The sequence below is a fragment of the Carettochelys insculpta genome, chromosome 1 (genome assembly GCF_033958435.1).
Source record: "Carettochelys insculpta isolate YL-2023 chromosome 1, ASM3395843v1, whole genome shotgun sequence".
NCBI lineage: Eukaryota > Metazoa > Chordata > Testudines > Carettochelyidae > Carettochelys > Carettochelys insculpta.
In genome coordinates, this window is record NC_134137.1 from 48,128,794 (window position 1) to 48,154,378 (window position 25,585).

The following is a 25,585-nucleotide window of genomic DNA, read 5'->3' on the forward strand; positions in this document are numbered from 1 at the left end:
TTAGTTGACTCAACTGTCTGAATAATACTGATTATAGTGGCTATGTTAAACCAACTCCATTTTTTAGAGCAAAATAAAGCCTCATTAATTTACACAAATGACTGAGAAATAGGCATTTGCAAATTAGTGAATAGGTGAACAAAAATGCAAGAGGAATGTATTACCATACGTATCTTGTTCAACAGGAGTTTTAATTTATAATACGTAATAGCATCACAGTAAAACGTAATTTAGTACATTTTGTAACAATAAAATCCTGGTAGCATAAGGAATGTAGGGACTGCCTGCTCAGATCAGATCATCATCTTGCCTCAGACTGACCAGTACCAAATACTTCAGATATTTATTTAAAAAAAAAAAAAAAAAAAAAAAAAAATCACACACACTAAATCATCCTAATTGTGCTTTATGAGATAATAGTCCCATAGAAGAAGATACTCTAGTCATAAGCCTTGTTGGTAGTTTTATATCCCTTGCCTTTTCACTCTTACTGCCTAAGGGTAAGCTCGTTAGCCATCTAAATAGATGATCTTTTAAGTCAGACTAGACTCTTGGCCTCAATGATATTTGTGTCTGTAGGTGCCACATGTTACTCACATTCTAGAAGGTAAGGAAAGGCAAGGAATGGTGTCCCTAGCCTCTGTCAGAAGCTGGAGATGGATGGCAGGAGAGAGATTGTTACCTGTTCAGTTAATTCCCTCTGGGGCACGTGGTATTGGCCGTTTGGTCTTACCCAGTATGGCCATTCTTATGTTCTACTAATTTTAAAAGTAGCCTGTCAAATTCACTGTATCTCCTGCATTGAGCATGTAAATAGAAGTGTTTGACTATTTTTTTATATCCCCATTTTATCCTCTTATTAATCTCCTCTAAACTAGAACTTCCATATCTTATTTATACTGGAGTCTCTCCATGCATCTAATAATGTGTCACTCATTTTCTAAATCTTTTCGGGGAAAAAGTGGAATAGAACTGAACAGTGTTCCAACTCATCTCACTATTACCTGCCACAGACTCTTATAGAGCCCAACAATTTTGAGCCAGTTTATAAAGCATATCATTTAGTGGCTGGATTAACAAAATTACTAGGCTAAGTCTAGATTACAGAGAATTGTCAGCAAATATATGCAAATTGCACAACACATTTGCATATCTCCCACCAACAGTCCTGTTGGGAGAAGCTTTCCTGATATTTGGCCCATCCATACAAAGCCAAATGTTGGGAAAACCCACCTCTGCCAAGACATCCCTTCTTCCTCACAGAGGGAGAATAACCAGGATGTCAGCAGAATGCTCCCAAGGTGGAAGACTTCTGTCAGGAGACCTCCAGGCTCCCAACAGAAGCCTGCAGTTTAAACATAGCCCTACGGGCTAAGCACCTCAGAATTGCAGTATTTAGTAGGTAATGCTTGAGACTCCTGAAGCCTATAACCTCAATCCTATGTATATTTTTTCCTGCAGGCATCTAAAGAGCTCTATAACACTGCACTTGACAATTAGGTTCAGTATATAATTACTTTAAACGTACACTTTGCTGTACATGACTGTTTTCATTATAAGTAGTATCTCTCCTTTAGAAAGACACTAAACTGCATTGAAAAAAACTGCAACATTTCTGTGTACCTTAATTTTATTTTTATACACAAAAGAGTGTGTGCTGTTATACTGAATGCTTGGTACACTATGATTTAGTGTGTGATAATAAAAAGACTGTTTAATTATGAGTACATGCTCACCATGAAGCCTTTGATTGTTCTATAATACGAATCCAACAAGAGAGCGCCAAGGGAACAGACTTGGGAAGTCCTGTCCCAGCCATCAGAGCAATGAACTAGCACAGTTGCATTTTCCACTGCTATTGCCTGTAAAGTGGAAAACAAAGCCTAGTAACACATGTTACAAAAAGAGAAAAAAAGTTCCTAGGTAAATTCAAAAGCTCATTTTATTCCAACCCTACAGCACACTCCATTTTTAATGGCAGCACTTGATGCTCAGCTGGCAACACAGAGAAATCACTGCGTGTGCGAAAATGTGCTTAAATCAGTCAAAGCTGGGACCTCCCCTTCACATTGCTCTAATGCTTCCCATAAAGATGACAAGGTCCAGCTTCCTACTTGTTGTTGGAAAGCGCAAGAACTTTTAGGTGACTTCTCATTTTAATTTTCCACCTTCCAAGAAGTTTAAGTAGCCATGAGCATCTGCAGACTCAATGGGCTGCTTAGAACAAGCCTGACTAAACAGTTCAAAAGCAAATAAGAACTACTAGGCCTTTTTTTTTTTTTTTTTTAAATCCTGTCTGCTTGACCCCTCAGGAATATGGAGGTACATGAAGCAAGCAGCTTGGATTCAGGGTTTGCCTACAGCACAAGTTATGTCAGTACAACGTAGGTTGCTCAGGTATGAGAATAATCCACTCCCATATAATGAATTCATCCATAGATGAAGTTGTGAATGTTAGATTTGGTAGATAAAGAGATAAAATAGCACACAGGAAAGTGTGTCTTAAGGTGACAAAAAGATCAACGTGCAAACACCTAAAAAAAGGTACCATTAAGTACATTAAAGAGCCCTACACACTGACTTCCCTATTTACAGGTTGATACCCCTTGTAAAAATGTGACCTGAAAATATTTAGCTGATAGACAGGGGCATACACAGAGACATGTTCTAATGAACACGGGTACTTGGCACACAACCACTTTAACCTATCCTTCCCCTGACCACTAATTCAGGCCCCATAAAAAAAATTATCACATTCCATTATTTATTCAAGTGTCACCTTAACACGTGTTCTGTGACAACTTTGTCACAGAGCATATCACTCATAGCAACCTATAAATGAGTCAGGGTTTTAATTATATGATGTGGATTTGCAGAGATTTGATATCCCAAGAGATACAAAATTTTTTTTTTTAAATTCAAACCACATCATATAATAAAAAAGTTGCTTACCCTATCCCTACAGATCAGTGCCCATGCAGTCCTCTGATAGCTATGTATTAGAGTACAGGGATGAAGGGGGAAGACTCTTGAGTAGGAACCGGCTGCTTAGACTTTGAAAAGACAAACTAAAAAGGAAAGAAAGAAGTAAAGTTAGTGTTGCAGGACTGCAACCCTGCTATGTGGAACACTCAGGGCATTTTAGCTTCCTCCTCTCACCTTCTCATACATTTCCAGGTCAGGTCACTTCTGTACAGTGGTTATCTAGCATAAAACTTGATTAACCTAACATTCTTTTTCACATTAGTGGGTGGGAAGCCTTCAAAGAAGCCTAAAATATTTTGAGGGACATTTGTTCTCTCTAAATATACAGAAACATGTTCTGTTTACATAATGATGTACTTGTTGTGCCGTTATTTCTAAACATAATTAAGATTGATAACGAAGCAAAACATCAAACACTGAAATTGCAGCAGTAATCACCAATTTATATCTCACAGAATGGATATCATGATGCTGGCCTGTCGCTAATTACCATCCCTCACCAAGAGAAAGAAGGGGCACATGAATTACTTTGGCTAAGACGACAGCAGCATCCAACACAGCTTTGATATGACGCAGCCAGCCAGAGTTCTCCAAACCTGACAAGAAGCTGTTGACAGATAAACCTTTTGTACCACTGACTGAAAAAGAACAAAAAGAGGCATTAGAATTTCTACAGAACTGTAGCTCTCTAGGTTAAGGAAAAAAAATAGTTACAGGACAGCTAATATTCTCCAGAGTTTAAAAATCTATTTGAATTATTATTCTCTTTTGGTAAAAACATCAGATTCCTAAAGTAAAATATTTACATGGCGGGGGGTAAATCTCAGAGAGGTAGCCATGTTAGTCTGTATCTTCACAAAACAAAAAAGCAGTCCTTTAGCACTTTAAAGACAAAAAATACAATTTATTAGGTGATGAGCTTTTGTGGGACAGACCCAGTTCTTCAGATCTGGAAAATCCTGATGAATGATAACTGAGATGGAGAATTTAACAGAGATAGAAAAAAAATTAATAAAAAAGTTGAGGCATCAGCAAGATAAAGAAACTATTTCCCCCTCCCACACATCCTAAGTGTCTATTAAGTTAAGTGGGCTGCCTGGGATCACTATAAATATCAAAAGATGGGGACACTGTCCTTGTAACATGTAAGGTAATTGATATCTTTGTTGAGTCCAAGGTGAAAAGTGTCAAACTTTAGAATAAACTCCAATTTAGATGTCCCCCTTTGTAATCTGGTGTTAAAAGTCTCCGTTTTAGAAAGTCACTTTGCTTTGGAATGAACACTTTCAAATTTGTGGATGCTATGACCTGCTAGATTGAAATGCTCACTGACAGGTTTGTGTGTATTCAGATTCCTAATGTCTGATCTGTGTTCATTCATTCTTGGGGCGGGGTGTTAAATCATACAACCAGATAATATTTACAGTACTTTATATTCAGTTATAAATGATTATTTAAAAATAAAGCCCTTTATGTATCTGAAGAACAGCTGCACAGCTGCTGCCTTATTATAAGCTCCTCCATATTGCCTCACTAATGTACCTCAGGATTGATATACGAGTAGTGGAGGAGGGCAATTAAGAGGCAACCTTTAATTTCTCTCATCTTCGGAGTGTATCAACATGGGGCTTAATTGCTGTTGAACACAAAGTCACTGGGTTCAGTTGTCAGTCCACAAGAAACAGGGCTCAGGACATTAAGTAATCATCAGATAGCAATAGCTTTGTGTCTCTAATTCACAGAGTAGGGTGTGTGATTCAGAATGCCAAGCAACCAATCGGGGTTGAACCAGGTCATGAAAATCAAAGTAGTTTTACACTATTGATCTCTTGCTGTTTGAGAAGTTTGGATATCCAAACAAAAAAATATGAAACAGCTGTTCACTTACTGACACAGGATCAAATAGCCATGTGAGTTAAGAGAATTTTTGGTGCAAAGTGAGTGAAGAGGCAAAAATGGAGGGGAGAAATCAATCTTTTTAGCACTTGTCTCTGATTTCCAAGAGTGAAAGTAAGTGCAGGTATGTTTTATAGCAGTCAGGTGTCAGAGTATTTTATTCAAAGTGAGGATCAAGTCCTATTCAAAATTCAGGTGTAATACATACAAAATTATAAACCCCAATAGTTCTCTCTTGGAAACCATCCGATGTGTTACTGTAATATGAACATTTCCACCCAAAAAACATTGTATATTAACTAATTTTCCTTAAGACAAACGGCTGACAATGCATTAGAGCTCACTGCCCAGGAATTGTGATTAAAACAAGCATCTGCCCCTAAGTTCATATCACACTCACTAAATTCAGCAAGTTTAATAACAATATTTGGAATTTTCTTGGTGTTTGGCATAGACGGATGCGAGATCTGAGAAGGTCACTTATCCTATTTTTAATCTTACTCTGTTACATAACAGAACAGACACTTACCTTCTAGAAGTTTCTGCAGGCTGGATCTCATTACGTGAATGTTTTCAATTCCAACAAACTGGAATCTAATATTAGCATAGTTGTCTTCATTTTCATAGCCTTTACCTGCTGCTCTGTTTGCCATTGCATTAAGCTTAATGAAAAAATGCAAATATTTAAAACCAAACATTAAAAAGTAAATTGTAAAAAAAAATTCAAAAATGGGTTAAGAAACCAAGCAACTTCAGCAGGCCACTCAGTTAAAAACAAAAAACTAGAACACATATCAAACATCCTCATGGATATCAGATGTGGTATATTAAGAATCTCTCTCTCATAGAACAGGAAGGGACCTTGAGAGATCATTCAGTCCAGTCCCAGGCCATCACAGCAGGACCTATCTCTGACACTTTTTTTTTTTAAAAATCTAACCTGCACCTAAACCTTGAAAGGCCTCCTCAAAGATTGAACTCACCACCCTGGGTTTGCATGGCCAGTGCTCTATTTACTGAGCTATTCCTCCTTCCCTTTCTCCATCCCTCCAGACTATCAGCGATAGATTAATCTGAAAGGATTATTCTGACATGAGAATGATACAAAGAAGGCTATGATCAGATCACCTTGAGCACACAATCCTTTCCTCAAATCATAACTGCTTATTTGAGAAGATGCTAACAGTAACTAGCCTAAAATAAAAATTTAGTACTATAAAGCATTCAGGTGCCTGAAATGTGTAATTTGAACAGTTAGAGGAGATCAGTGCATACTAAATAATACATACAAAAGTATGATTTACCAAGAAACAGACCCAACTGGGTTGGCTCAGTTTCATTCAACAAGCCAGCACTGTTTCCTAGAGGCTCCATCTTGTGTGCTAGAATCTAGTGTTTTACATTTAAAGTGCAACAGTCTCATACTTACGGTCAAAGAAATTTAGAAATGAGAACTTTTGAGTGGAACCAACAAATATATCTACCAATGCTTGCAGAAACCCTGAAACAAGGACTCCAGTACCAACACCACCACTCTTCTCAGGCTCATGCTAACGATGAGCCCCAACAAATGATCAGATACTAACTAACTATCATATTGCTAGCCAAAACTTGTAAAAAACAAAAAAAAAAAAAAAACACCCACCCAGAAGGGATCAAAAGTATAATTTAAGTGGCATCTCACTGCAATATCATATGCAGGTGGAGCTTGGTTACAAAAAGAGCTAGCAAATCATCACTGATATGCCCATTCCCCAAGCTGATTAGTGACTGAAGAAGTAAATTTGTATTAGTGTGAAACCGCTTATTAAAATGTGATAGCTGAACAAACTCTAGGGCTTGACTATTGTCCTGAAGACACGTTCTCCAGGCTTTACAATTTCTGTCTGCCAATTTCTCCATGCTGCATTAATTCTATCAGTATGTACTTGGTTTGTTTTGACTTTTAAGGCAACAGGCAGTCCTGTAGCACCTTAGAGACTGACTAATTTATTAGGTTATGAGCTTTTGCGGGTAAGACCCACGTCTTAAGATAACAGCCTCCAGAGCAGCACCCAATGTTTTAACAAAGTTAATATCAAGGGTACGTATTCCATTCCAAGTGAGATATTAAAAGGTCTTGAAGTTCAGGATCTAAAAACATAGGTGCCCAAATCTGACACCTAAATTTACGTTTAGTCACCTAAACAAATGGCCTAATATTCACTAATGCTGAATACCTAATAACGCCCATCAACTTCATGGATACTCAGCACCTTTAAAAATAACTCCATATTTAAGCAATATTTATTATACCTTAAGCACATTTGTTAAAAATCTTTGCCCAAGTTCCTACGCAAAGTGTGTGTTTCATTTTGGTTAGCTGCCTGAATAAGAAAACTTACCAACCTCATCTCACATAGACCACACATCATGTAAAACAGTAGTTCTCTTGGTCATACGTGGGACAGTTCTGACTCCAAGATCTAGAGAAGGGGCTCAGAACCTTTTTCTTTTTGAGGCCCACTCAACAGGCTATTAAAAATGTCTTTGGCCCACCTGTGCCACAGAAAGGAGTTTTTCTGCATGTGCAGTAAATTAAAAGCCAGATTTCAGTTACACACAGCAGGACTTGTGTCTTCTGCCCTGGGGTCCAGTAACACTAACACTGGCCTTCCTTTCTGATTCATTGGGGTGGAGGTCCTGAAACCTGCTTATAGACCCCCTATGGGCCTTAAGACTCCTGACTGATAACAAGTGCTCTAGCGATTAAACACGATATTCCCAACACATGAGCCATGAAGTGCTCCCCCATCTGGCCAGCTCTTCTTAATGTATAAAGTGATCAAGTAAAGCAAGGTAAGCTGAACCCTAAGCTGCAGCCCTGATAAGAGGTACACACCTTAGGTCGAGTATCCATAACATACATGTAGCGATGGGCAGGGTTGGCTATACTGATTGCATGCAGCATATTTTCATCCTCCACGCACCTGGCACTGAAGCCTGAAAGAGGTTGACTGCATCTGCAAATGGCTGCCTAGTACAGAAAACAAAGAATCATGTAACAGTATATCAGCTAGAAGAATGCCTTGGGACATATATATTCTACAAGACTGAAACCTTAACTTCTTTCCATTCTAATGGCTGCAAAGTGAAAGAAAAGCTAAGAACGAATGCAAAGATATTATAACTTTTTTAATCAACATACACTTTTATAGAAGGCCTTAAATCTAAGTCCCCAACTAGTTTTTCCTTTAAAAAAAACACGGCACGTTTTAATAGTGTAAATGTTTACTAAATTTGAAAAATATGCCCAATCTTAGACAACCCAGTTTATTCACTAAGAGCATCATTTTTTCCCTCCCTTAAGGATAAACATTTATGTTTTTACACACTGAGGATGTCTTCTATAGAATTATTCTCTCCTTAAATAAAAGAAGAATTCACATTTGTAAAGACAGTCATTTTGTTCTCTTTTAAACGCCATTTTATCTCCAGCCTGACCAATATTAAAAGTGTAGTAGTACTCTGACAGCAGTGTTCTTTGAGGAGCGAAGTGTACAACACCCACAAATGTATCTACTCTGTGGATACAACTAGCAACAGCCTATGTGTTGTGTTAAAATATCTCTCCTTCAGAAACTGCTGAACCCTCAGGAGCAGTTGACATAACTGCAATTCCCTCCGGCTTGAGATAGACTCCTCCATACAAAGAACACTCCTCTATGGAGTCCCACTGGGCTTGATTTTCTATCTTTCTGCCCTCCTTAAATCATTTCCATGGTTCACTGCGCTGTGGAACAAGAGGATTTTATTCTTGATATTCCAACAAATATAAAAACAAAGGACACAATCAGCTTATCTGAAAAATCTTGCAAAAATAAGGCCTTTAAGAGATTCAGTTGACTGATGAATTTTACAGTTGGCTAAGCATGACCTAAGCATCTCATTAGGCACCAACAGTTTCAGAATTAGGTCCACAGAAAAATCCTAGTTCCTTAAGTTATTATACTTCCATCCCTATCTTTCCTGGGCCTGTGGCATCTGCTGATAAACAGTTTTTAAGCTTACTTGCACTGAAAGGAAACCAGACTGTACCTCTTTATTTCTATGATAATATGATAGAACTGGGAATCTTCCTTTGCTTCTAAATTTGGAGCTACCAACAATTATGGGCTTGCTTGCAGTTCTGGGAACATAAAGTTCTCTGGGATAGGTTTCACAAATCTGCCAAAACAAAACGAACAAATAAGTGTTTCATCTACACTACAGATTATATCAAATCTGGTGCATGTAGACTGCTATCCTTGCATTAATCAGGACAGCTTTGTGGCTTAGAAAGTTAGTGAAGGGCTGAATAACAAAGATAAGAACATTTGCATCTGACATACAGAAATACGATCACAATCCTTCCTAAATCAACACATACCAGAAGTGATAATGGATTAGAGGCATGCAAGAATGATAAAATTGTAAGTTATAAAAGGGGACAGACACCAGCACACAGCCATATGAGACCATGGTATAGTTTGGCGGTAGTAGAACAGAGAGCTCATATACATACCCTTGCACCTATCCCAAACTTTATTAACCCAAGGTTAGGCCTCTTGCCAATCAAACAGTTGTTTTGGGGCTACTTTACAAAAGGATTTCCATGGGCGAACCTCAAAATAGCACTAATTGAGAGAAAATTAGAAAGAAACCATGCTACCTAAAGACCATCCCAACACAAAAAAAAAAAAAAACCCACAAATGGGGAGGAAGGTATTGCAACTTGTCACAAGTAGACTCTCCCAACTTCTGCATCTTTTCAATTTATATGCTGAACTCATCACTCAGAAAGCATGTGGTTTGCAAGGCATTGCAGATATTGTGTTACACTGGAATCAGAAGTTACAAAATCAAAGAGGCATAAAAATTAACACTTCTTCCACTCTTGCAGATTCACTATTATCCTTTTACCTCATAATCACAATTAGCATTGGACAACTGCCAGTTAGAGTTTGGCACTCCCATCCGCTTGTATTCTTCTGTTAAGTCAATGAGCTGCCAGCCTTGCAGCCGCTCAAACTCATTTTGTTTTGGATTGTAAGAGAAGGCATACAATTCGTCATAGCTTGCTAAAAGAAACAAGGAAAAAAAAGAAAGGATTATGCAGGGACTCAGATCCGCAGGGTCTTTTTTGGCAGAACACTATGCGATGGAAGCCAGGTTGAAAAGTTTAAAGGGCCCCACAGACAAAGTTGCTCCCCGAGAAACATTACAACCAGTAGAGACTTTTATAAATGCAGTTTCACAGTCCTTGAAAGGTCTCATTTTCTCATACCCATTCGTTAGCACACTCCAAAAATTACATGCAAACTCTAGTAAGTTACCAAAACACAGCAGATCAGTGGCTTTCAGAAACTTAAGATGAGTGTCACATTTACTAGCACAAAGCCCAGAGCTGTTTTGCAGAATAGTAGCTAACACACACACTGTGGGGCCTTGTGCACTGGAAAGTCATACCTGGATTTGACAGCTGCAGCAAAGAGTTATAAATGTCATGACAATCCCTTTCTCTGGGGACAATAAAGTGAACTACCCTGAAGTTCTTGCACTGGATGACAAGAGGGCAGCCTGAAGTAGTCAAGGCAAGTTTCTCAACTGCAGCAATATGATGATGCAATATCTATAGTACAGAAAAATTCATAATTCAAGTTTTACTGTAAGAGATTGACCAATAGCAGTTTAAAAATCAGACAAAAAGTATATTCTTAAAACATAACAAGCTAATCAAAATCCTTATACCATAGGTTTAATTTGTTAAAGAAATCTGATACTGGTATTTTCATCAGTCTAGCCTAACCATTTATCTGAAATTATACTCCTTCCCTTCCCCTAAGCTTCAAAAGGATTATCTGTATATTACAAATTTTCAGTGACTCCCTTTCTTCACATAATATGTAGAAATAAGTCTTAAAAAGGCAGGTCAATAATTTTTCATAAGGTTCCCACTGGCTGATAAATAGATACAGGTTGGCTGGTGAGATTTGGTTGCATGATTTTAATGTCTGCGAGTGCCCTTCCAGTCAGTCAAAGGATCAAAAATAGCAACCACGAGTACAGAAAAATGTGTTTTTGTAAACATCTTAACTAGAGTTGGACATTTTTCCATCAAAATGATATTCTTGAAAAAGTGTATTTTGCACAATCAAAAATTGTCAGAAATTTTCAATTTCCTATCATGAAAAGCAAAATGAGGGTTCGTGAGTGGCCTTTCTAGAAAGTTCTAGTCAATTTTAATTTCTTTCTGTACAATGTGAAGTTAAATTGTCCAGGAGGACTGCTCAGGCTGAATACCCTGGTTTTCCGCCTCTCCAATGCCAGAGTTCATGGGGGTGACAGAGGAAGCCTGAGCACTCTGCTCTCTGACAGCAAGTCTGAGGGGCTCTTGGAAACTTTGTCTTCTGCTAGAGCCTTCCACCAGGCCAACATATGAGAAGACTAAAAATTACATTTTCATTCTCCAGAAAAAGATTTTTTCTTGAAACATCCTTTTGTGGAAAAATATAGATTGCATTTAGCCCCAGATCAGGATGAAAACAACTCCATGCAATCCTTTGCAGGAAGGGATTTCCATTGTAAGCCAGCTGAAACTTGAAGCTCAGTTTTACTATCCTCAAACTTCAGTTTTAAGCAGCTGGATCGCAGATATGCAGAAGATGGGCTTCCTACCAAAGACTATGAATGTTATTGTTATCGTAACTTTTATGCCTGTAATTGTAGTTTATCTTAGTGCTCTTTACACCAGGCATCAATTCCTAGAATCACCCTCTCTATAAGCACAGAAGCGTGAGCTAGGAGTACTACTACCAATTAACTTACAGCTATTCATCTCACTCATCTATGTGTTATATACAGACTCCAAACAATTTCTCCCCCATTGAATTACCACAACGCATGTCCTTTAAGAAGTGGGGAGGAGCCACGCTTGGGTGGTGAGCCGGACCACGGGGGTTTGAACCAGAGCTGCATGGGGGGGGGGAGGGGTGTTGAATCAGAGCTGCATGCAGGTGGTTAGCAAGATTTTGAGTTGCGCTTAACTCACATTAATGCCAGTTAAGCGCAACTTGAACTCACGCATTTCAAGAGTTTACTGTAGAGTGAAAACTAATTCATCTGATGTTAGACCGTAGCTTGATCAGAAAATGCACATAGACCTTCATATGCCAGCAGCAGAGCCCGGGACTAACAGCTGGAGCTGCACCTTGCACAGCTGTATCTGACAGCGGAAGCCGAAGCTGAAGCCAAACCCCATCACCCCCATGGAGAGTCAGCCAGATAATGGAGGCTCAGATAAATGTGGTTCCACTATGCTAACAATAATTAAAGATGCCCCTATACACATTCTTTCTATAAATTTTATAAATGTATAAATTGGATACAACTGGATTGATTTCTAGGACATTAAAATAAAGTAGTGCACAATGAAAACAGTCCATGCTTTTGAACAATTTTTTTTCCTTTTACATATACACTCTTATTTTGAAGGATTCCAAAGCTTTTTACAGAAGTATGTACACTGTATCCACAGAAACACTGACATACAACCTTGTCTGAGACAGTCGGCAGCAGCTAGCCAAGAAGGCAACCACAATACAGGATAGAGGTCACAGCTAGATTTAGCTCAGTCGGTAGAGCATCAGATGTTCATACACTTTTGGAAAACCTGCAAGATCTTCAATGTTCATGCACTACTGAGACTTTTGAGTATGTCTCATTTAAGGCTACAAGATTTGAACCTGGGAGTTTAAGGAAATTAGATGTGTTAACCTGACACTTAGATCACAAAACAAAGACACTGTACACATGCTAATGGAGACTAATTGGCATGACTATCTTTAAGCAGACAAAAATAGCTATCTTAGGACTTGATTTTAGCACTACCAAGCACACTCAGCTCCCACCATCGAAAAAATTAGGCATCTATTTTAGTGCTTAAATAATAAGGATTTACTTAGGTACCCACCTTAGAAAATACTAGTTTAACAAGACCCACCACTTAAGCCTGATCACTGGTTTACAATTACTTATTTGTTTTATCTTTAATTGGACATGCACAAGTCAAAACACACACATTTGGAGAAGCTGTGTACATTCAGGTCACATGATAACACACTGATAGTCTTACCCAAGTCTCCTTCTGGCTCAAGTCTATAAATAACAGATGAGTTGCTGTAAGGTACAGAGTTCCTGTTAATGATTTGTTGCTGGTGCTGAAACGGTCTATTAATTTCACCTGCTCTACCTGTAAGGGGGAGTAGGAAGAAAAAAAAAAACCCCACAACATTAAAATATGTTACAGAGAATAAAAAGGGACTCAAAAAACCAGGACAAAAACCTTCCCTGACAGTGAGATCTATTACCCTCTGGAATGATCATGAAAGTGACAAAAAGTCAAATGTGTTGCATCTTTATGCCTCGGGGGGGGGGGCATATATGCACAATAAAAGACGAAAGGCTAGAATCTTATGTAGATACAATGCTCCTCTGTAAAGGTACAGTTTTTCAGATAACGAAAACACCCTCTGTTCTGTGAGCTAAGGATTATTTTCCACCATCATTTTGAGGAGTAAAGGGACTTTGAAGTTGCCCAGGCACTTCAAAGTACTGATGGGTGAGCCGCGGCTACACATGAGCTGGCGCTTCGAAGTTTAACACTTGGAGTTGCCGCAGGGGAGAATTAGCTTAATAAAGTGCTGCATATGTAGCGCAGTACTTCGTTAATAATCTCTCCACACCTTATTTACCATCCTCCCTTCAAAGTTTGGAGGTAGTATTGACAAGCCTGCAGAATGTAAGTTTATCTGAAATGCAGCAACTCCTCCTCAAAACGATAGGAAGTACAGATTGAACTTCTCTAATCCAACACCCTCTGGTCTGGCAACATCCATGTTCAGTATGATTTTAGTTAGCCAGATGTCCACCTATCACAGGTGTGGCCAAGTTTCTCACAGTCCCATAAAGTTTGTTTACAGTCACCAGCCTGGGCTCTCAGTGTTTGGTGCAGTTATTTAGCTTGAATTTACTCCAAATGTCTTTTTAAAGCCCAGCAAGCAGTGCAAGTGTGGCTAATGCTGCTAAACAATATTACATCTGACAAAGCAGGTCTTTGCCCACGAAAGCTTATGCTCCAAAATATCTGTTAGTCTATAAAGGTACCACAGGACTTCTTGTTTTTACGGATACAGACTGACATGGCTACCCCTAAGAACCTAAACAATACTGACCACCTGGAGTTCAGTCAATTCTCTGGTTCAGAGAGTGCAGGACGTGAGAGGTTCAACTTGTATATTACCATGTTATGTAGCAGTCTCGAGTATTGAAATAACATTTTTTTTCCTTCCCAGAGACTTCCTGCGTCCCTGTCACAGGCCAACTTGTCCTGACTTGATTTTCACTCCTGCTTAATACTGTTCCCACCCTTCAAAACCTAGGTAATGACTTGCTCTCTGGTGGCTGACTGCAAACTCCCAGAAGCCCTTGTTTCCATTTTACAGTCAGGAGACAAGCAAGCACTCTCCTAAAATGGCAACTGTTTTTAGAATAGAAGGCCCTTTCAGGAAGAGATCTCCATGCTTGCACCCAACCAAAATTCTTCCCCTCCTTAACCCCAAACAAAGGAATAATTCACAAAAAAGAGGTTTTAGATAGCCCACAGTTAAGGTAAGTGAACAAAGTTCTTTTAAGCTACAGGTTGCACCTCTCTGATCCAGCACCCTGGGGACCTGACCAGTGCCAAATGAGAGAACTTGCTAGATCATGGGAGGTCAGTATTGTCTAGCAGCAGTACCAACATTTCCACTGTTTACTGGGCTCTTAGAAAGCAGTTGGGGTAAATTACAGCTAAACAAACAGCACAGAATACTGAGAGCCAGGACTGGTGGCTGTAAATATACTTTATGGGAGCAGAGGAAACTTGGCCACACCCATGATAAGCGCTTGTCCAGCTAACTAAAAGCATGCCGGATTACGGATGTTGACAGGTGAAAGAGGTTCAGCTTATACAAGTTTGTTTTACATGAAACAAACATTACACAATCCTATATGTGAAACACCATAGCACAAAGGACTACAGTGAAAGATCAGTCTGTGCAGTCCTCATTATTTCTTGGCAGGATTGCCTCAATAGTGCCAAGTTACAGCTTTATTGCTAGAAGCCCAGTGTTGCTACCATTAAAATCAATGGCATAACTCCGAATCACTTCTATGGCAGCTAGATCAGCAGGAAGGGGAACTGGCTATGACAGTACAGCTAGACAGAGCCCTGAATCAGCAGGTATCCGCAGCCCCTAGATGCTACCTTGATAATGCAAGCACAGACAGTTACTAAGCTGCCGAAGCATTTTTTTTTAAATGAACAGTCACACACAGTGAGAAGGATAGGTTAGTTCATTAGAAGTATTCACAAACACTGTGACACACCTCAAGAGGGAATAAATTCAGTTCTGTTTTAGGGAGAAGGAGATTTTAAAAATACAACAGAAGAGATGGCTTGGACTTGCATTACAGATAAAATTATAACTAGGAATATACAGCAAACATGCAAAGGGAGTATCATCATAAGTAGCCTAGAAGCAACATTTTGACAAAAGATAAAATTTGTTTAAGAATTTGAGAGCCTTCACAGGCAAGCAAAGATTCACCCTGACAATACACAAAGCGTTTCATGTACACGTTGGTTAATTCAGGGAATTAAATTCATCGTATGTCTCATTGACCCACACGTACGTCATTTGGGGGCCAAGGGACCAAAAACTAGGAACATAGCTGAGTTGTGTGGTGGCTGGGTGGGGGATGCTGTAGTACAGGGGCCCTGGAAGCAAGCTCTGAAGTCACTGGGGATTGGCAGGGAGCTGCAGGAAGCCAGAGGTGGAGGAGGGCTGGGGAGCGGGGAAAGAGCAGGGAGTGGCATAGAGCTGGGCCAGCAACTGTGAAGAGCTACAGGCTACCTGGATCTGTGGGCAGCGGGGAGCCATGGTGGATGGTGGCTGCTAGGACTCGGGAGCAGCCAGTAGCTGGAACCTGTCTGAAAGGACGTGCAATCAGTCAGGAGCCAGCTGAGGGATGACGACTTTCCCTGGTTTGGAAAATTCTCTTATCTGGCTCAGGTCAGGTCCCAAGGGTGCCGGAAGAGAGAGGCACAACCTGTACAGGTAACTGCACTGTATGGAGTGTGGCCAGGTGGCAGACAGAGAGGTAGAGGAGGCAGATGCCCTGTTCAGCAAAGGCAGCTGGAGGCAGGGGCAGGCTGCGTGCTGGGTTGAAGGGAGGAAAGTATCTCAAGCTAATTACATTATTCCTTACAGATATTACTTCCCCTTTATAAATCGTTTCACTCTCAGTTGCATTAGTTAGGAACATAACCTGGACTTATAACGAGGACCCCCTGTAACAGGAAAGGAAAGAGTCATTAACTGGGATTGGTAGTGATGATCAAAGACTGCACAACAAAGGAGATGTCTGAATGTTCTAGTGCAAGGGCATCAACCTTTTTTCATCAGGGGCCACGTGACAATTTTTTACATGTTCCAAGTGGGCCAAACACAAAATAGCCCCAAACAACCACCCCAGCTCAAACCCCTCACACCAAACTGCGCCCCGCCCCAGTCCCAGGTTTAACTCCAGACCTCAAAGCCCCAAATTGCCCCCCTTACCTCTAGCCTTAGACTTCCCTCAGCACCAAACCGCCTTCCCCCGCCCTCAGCCTGTACCTGTCCCCCCTCAGGTTTAACCTCCCCCTCGCAGATCCAAATCACTCAGCTGCTGGCCCCACTCCCCAGCCAGGCCTCTGTCCTCTGGGGCTGGCAGCAGATCAGCGCTCTGGCCGTCAGGGCTCTGCCACTGGTCCCATGCCCCAGCAGTGGGTCCATGCCCCAGGCACCAGGGCTGTGCAGTGGCCAGCCCCACGGAAGATGGTGCCGCCGCAGCAGCCAGTCCCATGGCCCATGGGGGAAAAAAAAAAAAAAAAAAAAAAAAAAAAAAAAAAAAGACTTCACAGGTCAGATTCTGGACCCAGTTGTTTTAGTAAGATGGATAGCATACCCAGCAAAAATATTACAAACAACCTTAACTCTTGCCTTGCAACCATTTAAAGCATAAAGCATAGGTTCCCGAACTGACGAGCCAGATGCCCCCCCATCAGCCCCCCACTCCAAGAAAGAGCCCGTGCTGGCATTATCTCCTGCAAAACTGGAGGTAAAGATAAGCTTCCTGCGGCATGGGGCGGGGAGTGGGAGTCCTGCAGCTGCATGCGAGATCCAGCATCTCAGGAAGCACATGCACTGCTTCTCCACCGCAAGCAGCTGGCGTGTTTCCTGAAAAGCAGGTCTGTTGCCTGATGGTGACTTCCTTCCGCCTGCTGCTTTCCTGGCGGTTGGAGCTAGCGTGGACCCAGGACTTCTTCCCCCCGGGGCAGGAAGACAGCAGGTAGAAGAGAGTTGCCTGTGGGCAACAGACCCAGCTTTTCCAGGAAATGCACCAGCTGTTTTGGGAGAGGAAGCAGCGCACATGCTTCCTGAGATGGCGGCTCTGGCAGGCAGCTGCGGCACCCTTAGGTACCAGCCAACCTGTCCCCTCCCCTTGCCCATACCCCCATGAGTACCCTGCCCAGACTCCACAGGTGCCCTGTCCAGGGCCCCACCAGTACCCAGCTTCTGCTCCCTAACTCCTGGCCAGACACTTACCCACAGTTTGCTCCGGTACACTGTTTTCCACTCAAATTCTGCACCCCATCCCGCACACGGGATTCCTCTTTTTTGCTCCACTTCAGAGTATAGAGGAGCCCACAAATTCCACTAACCCTGGAACCCCAGAAGAATTAATCTGGCCTGAGGCCACAAACCTCAGTCCTACCGACCCACCCCCACAGGGATGGAGGTGTCTCATTTGGGGCCAATCAGTGGTGCTCAGGGGTGGGGGTTGGAGGGTTTTTGGGCATCTCACTTGTATGGTCCTGGACCTATTTTTCTGTGGGTCAGTGACCCCAGCTCCAAAACCAGGTTTCCCACCCCGCCCACGAATAAAAACAATGCTGAAACATTTGTGTTGGACATATTTTACTTACAAATGAAGCCTGGCCAACAAGGCCCCATTTGACCACAGCATCATAACACCCCTGCATCCTCACATACAAACCTCAATCCTGAGTTTATCATACACCAGAACCCCCTGTCCTGAGCCTCTCACACCCCTAGTCTTCTGCCACAACACTACTGCACAACCCACACACTGCACATCTGTGTCCTGAGCCCATCATACCCCCAACCTCCCTGCCCTGAGCCCCTCATACATCCGAGTCTGAACTCCACAGGCTTCTGGATGCGAGGCTGCAGGTTTGCTCAGCACCCCAACACTCCACCTGACCCCAACACTCTCCAGCCTGGAGTCCTCTCCCTGAGCCAACACCCCATTCTCCACCTCTTCCTGCATCCAAATTCCCTCTCAGAGCTTGCACCTTTCACCCCTTCCCACACCCAAATCCCTCATTCCCACCCCAGAGCCTGCACCTCCGGTCTCAACCCAGTGAGAGTGAGTAAGGGCTGGGACAGAAAATGATGGAGAGGAGGGGGGACAGACAGGGTGGTGACTCAGGAAAGGGGTGAGGTCTTGGGGCTTGCCCTGACATTTAAAAAGTGATCTTGCACGTAAAAAGACTGGAGATCACTGCCATAAACATTATTTAAATTTCAAATTTCATATCGCAAAATACAAATTTTTTCCCCTCCTTTCGACATGCAGTAGTATGAATCGAATTTTTTGTTAAAAAGTGAGTTGGATGACGGTAAAGAAGAAGTGGGGGGCATGAGGGTTTTGCAAAAATCAAAAAGGGGGAGTGATTCTGAAAAGTTTGGGAACCACTGATTTAAAAACTGATTAAATAACGGGAGTAACTAAAAAGGGGGTTCAGTTATTCCCTGTTTGTGTCTTGCCATGACTTCAGATCAAATTTTTTCAAATTCCAAAAAGATTTCCTTCCCCCTACACTCCTACTAAATGCTATGCCCTGCAAACTCATCCTGCGGTCCAACAGCCAAGTTGTATTCCTTCTGACAGAAGTGTTACCAGTAAAAGATACTACAGTAGAATTAAGTGAGAAGCAATGACAAACTTTGAAGCAGAACTGAATCCTCATTACACCTCCAGAGCCACTGTTACACGATAGTAAATAAGACAAAAAGTAACACCTTGAATTTTGTCTAACATCAGATTTGAATTGGAATACACGTAAGAAACAGATCTGTGGTGCCATTTCTATACACAGCCCATTTTCCGCGCACAACCAGACTATTAATTTGGCCTTTAGAAGAAGAAAAGAGGTTCACCAACTGTCACTTTTGTGCAATGCAAGCACCTAAGTTCAGTAATCCCACACTCAAGGTAGAACGCAACCCTCGCATACCTTGAATTTCACGTATGTCGGGGAGGGCTGGGGGGATGGGTTGGGGCCCTGGGAGGGGTAAGGTGGTTAAGCCTGGGGTGGTTAGGGCTGGAAGGGGGATGAGAGGGTGCAGTTGAGCCGGGGCATGCAGGGGGTTGAGCCCGGCCAAGGGGTTGGACCTGGGGCCGCATGGGCGGTGGGTAGGAAGGTTGGAGCTGGAGCCCTGCACACACATGCACCAGGTGTTGGGAGCCCCACATGCTGGGGGATGTAAGCTGGGGCCGCAGGGGTCTGAGAGGATGGGATAGAGCCTCACGTGCCTGCAACGGCTGACAGCTGAAGCTTCACACACACTGGAAACTGACAGCCCAGCGCGTGTGGAGGGGTGGGGTGAGCTAAGGACAGGGTGGGACTGAGCTAGGCAGAGGGGGGATTGAATGGGGGGGTGTAAACCGGGGCAGGGGTGGGTTGAGATGGCAGTGGGTTAGAGCCCCTGCACATGCCAGAAGTGGCTGACAGCTGGAGCCCCACATGCAGGTAGGTGAGCTGGGGCCTTGGGGTCTGAGGTGTTGAACAGGGGGTGCACCAGGGTGGGGTGGCTGAGCAGGGGAGGTCTGGAGCCCTGCGTACCACACCAGGGGCTGGGAGCCAGAAAGCCACATGCTGGGGTTGAATGGGGGTGCACCAGGGCATGGTGCTTGAGCCGCGGGGAAGGTTTGGAGCACCACACCTGTTGAGCCAGCTGTGCAGGGGGTGGCGAGCTGGGGTCGGCGAGCTGGGGTCACACAGGGGTTGGGTCCAAGTCTGTGGGGATTGGGGCCCAGGTGTGCCGTGGGGGGGGTTGGTGCACGGGGGTTGGAAGAGAGCCCCAGGCATGTGGCTGGAGCCTCCCACTGGGGGAGGTGAGCTGGAGGGGGGTTGAGTCAGCAGGAGGTTTAATGGGCATGAACCGGCACAGCTGTCAAGCGGTGCCGCTCTGGGAAGGGGCTCTTAGCCTGCCTGGCTGTCTGCAGCTGCGGGAAGCTAGGCAGGCTGAGCACCCAGCAGCTTCACATTGTGTGAAACTCGTTACAGCAAGTTTTGCACAAGGTGAAGCCGTGTAAAGAGAGGGTTTACTGTATGAATCGGGGGTCAGCCATGTAAAAGCGAGGTCGCACACTCTGGATTCATGTACTCTGAGACCTTACTGTACATTAAAAGAGGTCAGCCAGACCTGTAGAGTTCACCTGAGATTTCTTTAACTGGAAAGTCTGTGCATAAGCAGAACACAGCTAAAGCTGTATAGAGTCAGTGATAAGAAGAAGACTGGATGTATGTGGCCGGAAGTCAGTGGTAGGATAGCAGGCCCAAGAGGTGCTGCTATGGGTCCACTGGGTACTAAGGTAACACTACCAGGGGAACTGAGACAGGTGCATGTGGATTGGGTTCCCCTCTTCCCATTTCACTGAACATTCATCTCACTCACACTGCCCTTAATTTTGTTTTGCATGTTGAGTTCCAAGAAGAACCAAGGATACAATTTTCGACTGTACGTAAAGATTTAGGAGCTTACATCCCACTTTCAAGCACAATTTAAGCATGTCAGAGCATAAGTTTTATTGAAAGTGAATGAGATTTATGTTCCCAAATTAATAAGGTACTTTGGAAAATTTTACTCAGTGTGTGCTGTAACAGCTATGAACATGAAGGGCAACTCCAAAGTTTCAAAGCAAATTTACAATTAAACACTCAATCCACTATCAAACAGCCTCCTGACTGAAGATGGAAATGGAAGGTAAAGAACTTGATGATTACCTCTTCAGGTTAATGTTCTCACTGCCGATCAATCTGGGTCTGCATGTCACTAAATTGTTGCCCCAGGACTCAGACACATTTTTGCCACTTACTATACAAGTCACGCGGAAAACCAAAGTCTCCAAAGAGCAGTCAGATTTAAAAAGTAAATGCGCCTCCCATAACTGAACAAAGTATTATGCAGAAGAGATTACTAACTCTGATGCAATTTATATTTTAGTTGTCCCACTTCCTATGATTGTGCTGCTCATATTATCAACTACTATATGCCTGCATGCCTTCCTCCATTCCCACACACTCTATATCCTCCAAAGTTTGTTTGGGGAAAAAGGAAGCAAGCACATTAGCAGATGTGTCATAATTGAACAGAGCCCTTTCATAAAGAATTAATTTCTGAATTCTCACAAGAATTATGTTATCAGGACTTATTTCAAACTAATACTACATCCTGACAGAGCACCCTTAAAAATTCATGACATACCATTTAAATGTCCTTTTAAAAATTACATTTCCCCTCTCTTCACTTGACTGCATGTACACAAAGGATTTTTTTTGTACGAGAGAAGCTAAGACCCAATTCTTGCAATTGACTCTGGACAGTCAAATCTTGTGCCCACATTAAGCCTTATTGATTCCAATGGGACTGGGCCTATACAGAACCAGATGGAGGACAACTTGGAAAACAGAGAACCTGGCTAAACCAGAGTTTCCGGTCAACTGAAAAATTAAAAGTAAAACATCTCTCTACATTCTAGATTGCTAGTTTAATTCACAGACAATAAAATTAGCTTTGAAACATTGCTGTCAAATGAACAATGTCCCTTTCGGTCAGTCCATCCATTTGTCTCTAGAATGTCGGTTTTGTCTAGCCCTAACTTACAGAGCTTTGTCAGTAAGCAGCTGACTGAGCAGACCATCCTCAGCAATAATGAGTTTCATACTGATGCATACAGAAAATTAAAAACTCATAACCTGCTTCCTTAATTAAATATTGGCTGTAACTACAGTACTTTAAAAATGGAACATGACACATGTTTATAAATCCAGTTTATAGTCAGAATGCCTGATCATAAAATGAGTAGTTTATGAGATGATGGCTTCTGGGGAACTGCTGATAATGCAGGCTTCAGCAGTCACTGCAAACAGCAGCATCCAGCAAGGTGAGGGAGTGCGAAACTGCAACTCATTCTGCAGGTCAAAAAACAGCAACCAACATATAAACACAGGCATCAGGTAGAAAGTCTCAGGCCAGGTCTACAGGAGGGGAGTAAGTTAACTTCAAATTTGCAATTCTAGCTATGGCACTTGCACAGCTAGAATTGACATATCTTAAATAGACTTACCTGACTGTCTTGACTGAGGGAGGTCAACAGGAGCATTTCTCCATTAACCTCTCTTACTCCTCGGGGGAGGGAGAGGGAAGAGAGAGAAAGTACAGGGGTTGACTGCTGACCCCCGACAGATTGACTCTGTGCATCTGGTAGAGACACACAAAATCAAACTCTGGAAGATCAACCCTGACTGGATCTATCTTCCATGTAGTACAGACAAGCCCGCAGAGGGGTAGCTGTGTTACTCTGGCCCTTTTAAAAACAACAAGCAGTCCTATGGCACTTTAGAGACTAAAATTTATTAGGTCATGAAGTGAGTTTTACCCACACAAGCTCATTACCTAATAAATTTGTTAGTCTCTAAGGTGTCTCAGGATTGCTTGGTGTTTTTAAAAACATCAAGTAGTTTCAACCTACAAATATTTTTGCTTCTACCTGTTGTTGCTTTTTTGTAACATCTAAAGGGAGCCAGAAAATTGAAAATTTAAAAAAAAAAAAAAAAAAAAAAACACAACAACTTTTCTTTACCCTAGGACAAATATCAGGAATATCAACTCTGATCTAAGTGGGTTTTCTGTAGGGCCTACCACATGTCTCAGAGGATGCAGTCTATTACGTCTCATGCTGATTACAGGGGTGGAAAGTGAGCACTCTTTTTCCAACACATTACCTACTGAAATCAGAAAACAGATGCACACAAGTTTTAAACTATTACCAAAAATCCTCTCTCACTCATCTTTCACTTTCTTGATTTGTGAGATTAGTGGAATAGTTTTCCAGGTATTAAAACCCTGCTCAAAACTAGGGATATTTTCTAAACAATTTCCCATTGCAATAGCAGTTTGTTTATTTGTGCTAGTAATATTAGAAACAGTAACAGACTAGCAATCAGCACCTCACTGTCATTAACACTGCTCAGAACAGGTTTCATTTGTGTGATACGCACTACAGCAGGGTCCTCATCCAACACTGGTAGCCCTTGGTGCCTATGCAGGCCTCTGCAGAAGTGAACAGGGTGCTCACTGACGCATATGATATATGGTTCCTAGCAGAGTGAGAAAAAACTTGACAGAGCCTGTAAAAAAAACTAAACATGGATTCCAAACAAGTTTTTTCTTCTTTGTTTTGCTTAGTTTCCATTGCAGGTTAACTTTAAAAAGGCACCATCAATTAAAAAAAAAAAAAAAAAAAGCCACACACACCACACTTTGGTATGACTTTTCCCATGCTAGTCACATAAACGCAAAAAATAAAACCATAGCAAGAGAAAAGTGTTTCCATTTTTCTACACATTCACTTTATTTATTAACAACATTTTGCATACAAACACTTGTACCATCTCCTCTGCGTGACTTCTGTTTGGATCTTTCCCCACCCACAAAAGAAAAACTGTTTTTAAAAATAGATCTGATTGTATAACCACAGGAACTAACAGAGAAACACACTTCAGGGGAATTACTTGCAACTCTTTTACCACAATTTCAACATTGTAAGACTTCCAGCTGACAAGTTCCTTTAATGATGAAGACACGGAACAATTTCCACAGATAGGGTTATTATATATTACTCCCACTGCGGAAGAGAGAAGCTCACTTGATCTGGAAAGTCTGATTCATCCCTACCTTCTCGGATAGGGAACCGCCACAGGAGGAAAAATAAGCATCTTCTGACCGCCCCCATGTCAGCGCAGAGAGAGGGAAATGAGCAGGTGTGGGTGGCTTTGCACCACTTTCCTCCCTTTCTTCTCGTTTCATAAACCTGCTGCCCAAGCCGGCCGCGACTCCGGGGAAGAGGGGGATGTCCTGTCAGCAGACAGCAGCCCCACCCCCGTCTGGCCCCGACCGCTCTCGCAGCTCAGAGACAAACCAGCCCTCCAGTGGGCAGAGCCAAGCTGCTTCACCGCCACCCTCCCAGCAGCATCTCCCCAACGGCAGCCGCCGCGCCTCCGCCGCAATCCTACCGCCCCAACCCCGACGGCCCCGCAGCAACCCCCGCAGTGACCGCCGCCCCTTACCACCTCCACCACCCCCGTGGTGACCGCCGCCCCCAGCGATCTCCGAGCCCTGCCGACCCCAGCTCCCCGCAGTGACCGCCGCCCCTTACCACCTCCACCACCCCCGCAGTGACCGCCGCCCCCAGCGATCTCCGAGCCCTGCCGCCCCCAACTCCCCGCAGTGACCGCCGCCCCTTACCACCTCCACCACCCCCGCAGTGACCGCCGCCCCTTACCACCTCCACCACCCCCGCAGTGACCGCCGCCCCCAGCGATCTCCGAGCCCTGCCGCCCCCAGCTCCCCGCAGTGACCGCCGCCCCTTACCACCTCCACCACCCCCGCAGTGACCGCCGCCCCCAGCTCCCCGCAGTGACCGCCGCCCCTTACCACCTCCACCACCCCCGCAGTGACCGCCGCACCCAGCGATCTCCGAGCCCTGCCGCCCCCAGCTCCCCGCAGTGACCGCCGCCCCTTACCACCTCCACCACCCCCGCAGTGACCGCCGCCCCTTCCGACCGTACCCAGCCCCCCTACACTGACTGTGCCCCATCCGCACTAACCACCTGCCCCCTACAGCCCCAGCGCCCCGCGGCGACCGCCGCCCCCAGCCTTCCCGGGCGGTACCTTGGTGGTGCGGATGTGCTCCATGCCAGCTCCCAGCTGCCTCCACCCCGCTGCGCCCAGCGTCTCCCCCCCAGGGCCGCCGTCACCTGGAGACACTTCCTGAAAGGGGGCAACCGGGAGAGTCGGCGAGGGAGCGGCCCGGAATTTCCTGAGAAGAGCCCGCGCAGCGCCCCCTGCCGGCCGGGCGGACTGTTAGCGTCTCCCGCCCCGCCCAGGCACGGGGAGCCTGGGTATGACGGGTACTGAAGCCCGCCACGGTGTTAAAGGGAGCCGGGCCGTGCCCGGCAGCGTCACGTCGGGTTCGCCGCAGTGGGAACCGCCCACTCTGTCAGCCCCACTGTGAGACACAGGAGTCAGCCCCAGGTTCCCATCGCCTGTTCCTGTCAAAGCTTGAGTGTTACAGTCACGAGAGTTAGGGTGACCGTATCTCCCTCGCCAAATATGGGCCCCAGGGGAATGAGACCCTCCTGGCCAAAACGGGGTGGATGGTCACTGTCACATTGGAGTCAGGCGGTGGCTGTGCTGTGGGGGCTGCCACCTTTCTTGAGGCTATGGGGGGC

At 43.6% G+C, this 25,585-nt stretch overlaps 1 protein-coding gene across 2 annotated transcripts in view; it reads right to left on the bottom strand.

Annotated features, from left to right (window-relative positions):
* The window catches only part of MTMR6 (myotubularin related protein 6), a 36,259-nt gene extending 11,101 nt beyond the window's left edge, over positions 1-25,158 (bottom strand). Inside the window, exons 1-9 of one of the 2 annotated variants that reach the window (XM_074985606.1) lie at positions 25,026-25,158; positions 13,034-13,150; positions 10,369-10,531; positions 9,823-9,980; positions 8,959-9,087; positions 7,763-7,897; positions 5,411-5,543; positions 3,514-3,623; positions 1,737-1,862 (exon numbers count right to left, since the gene is read on the bottom strand). In XM_074985606.1, coding sequence (XP_074841707.1) covers positions 1,737-1,862; positions 3,514-3,623; positions 5,411-5,543; positions 7,763-7,897; positions 8,959-9,087; positions 9,823-9,980; positions 10,369-10,531; positions 13,034-13,150; positions 25,026-25,049 — 1,095 coding nt within the window. In that variant the 5' untranslated portion in view covers positions 25,050-25,158. Of the gene's footprint in view, positions 1-1,736; positions 1,863-3,513; positions 3,624-5,410; positions 5,544-7,762; positions 7,898-8,958; positions 9,088-9,822; positions 9,981-10,368; positions 10,532-13,033; positions 13,151-24,029; positions 24,198-25,025 lie in introns of those variants that run through there. The other variant, XM_074985601.1, reaches the window with a different exon arrangement.
* Positions 25,159-25,585: the final 427 nt, after the last annotated feature.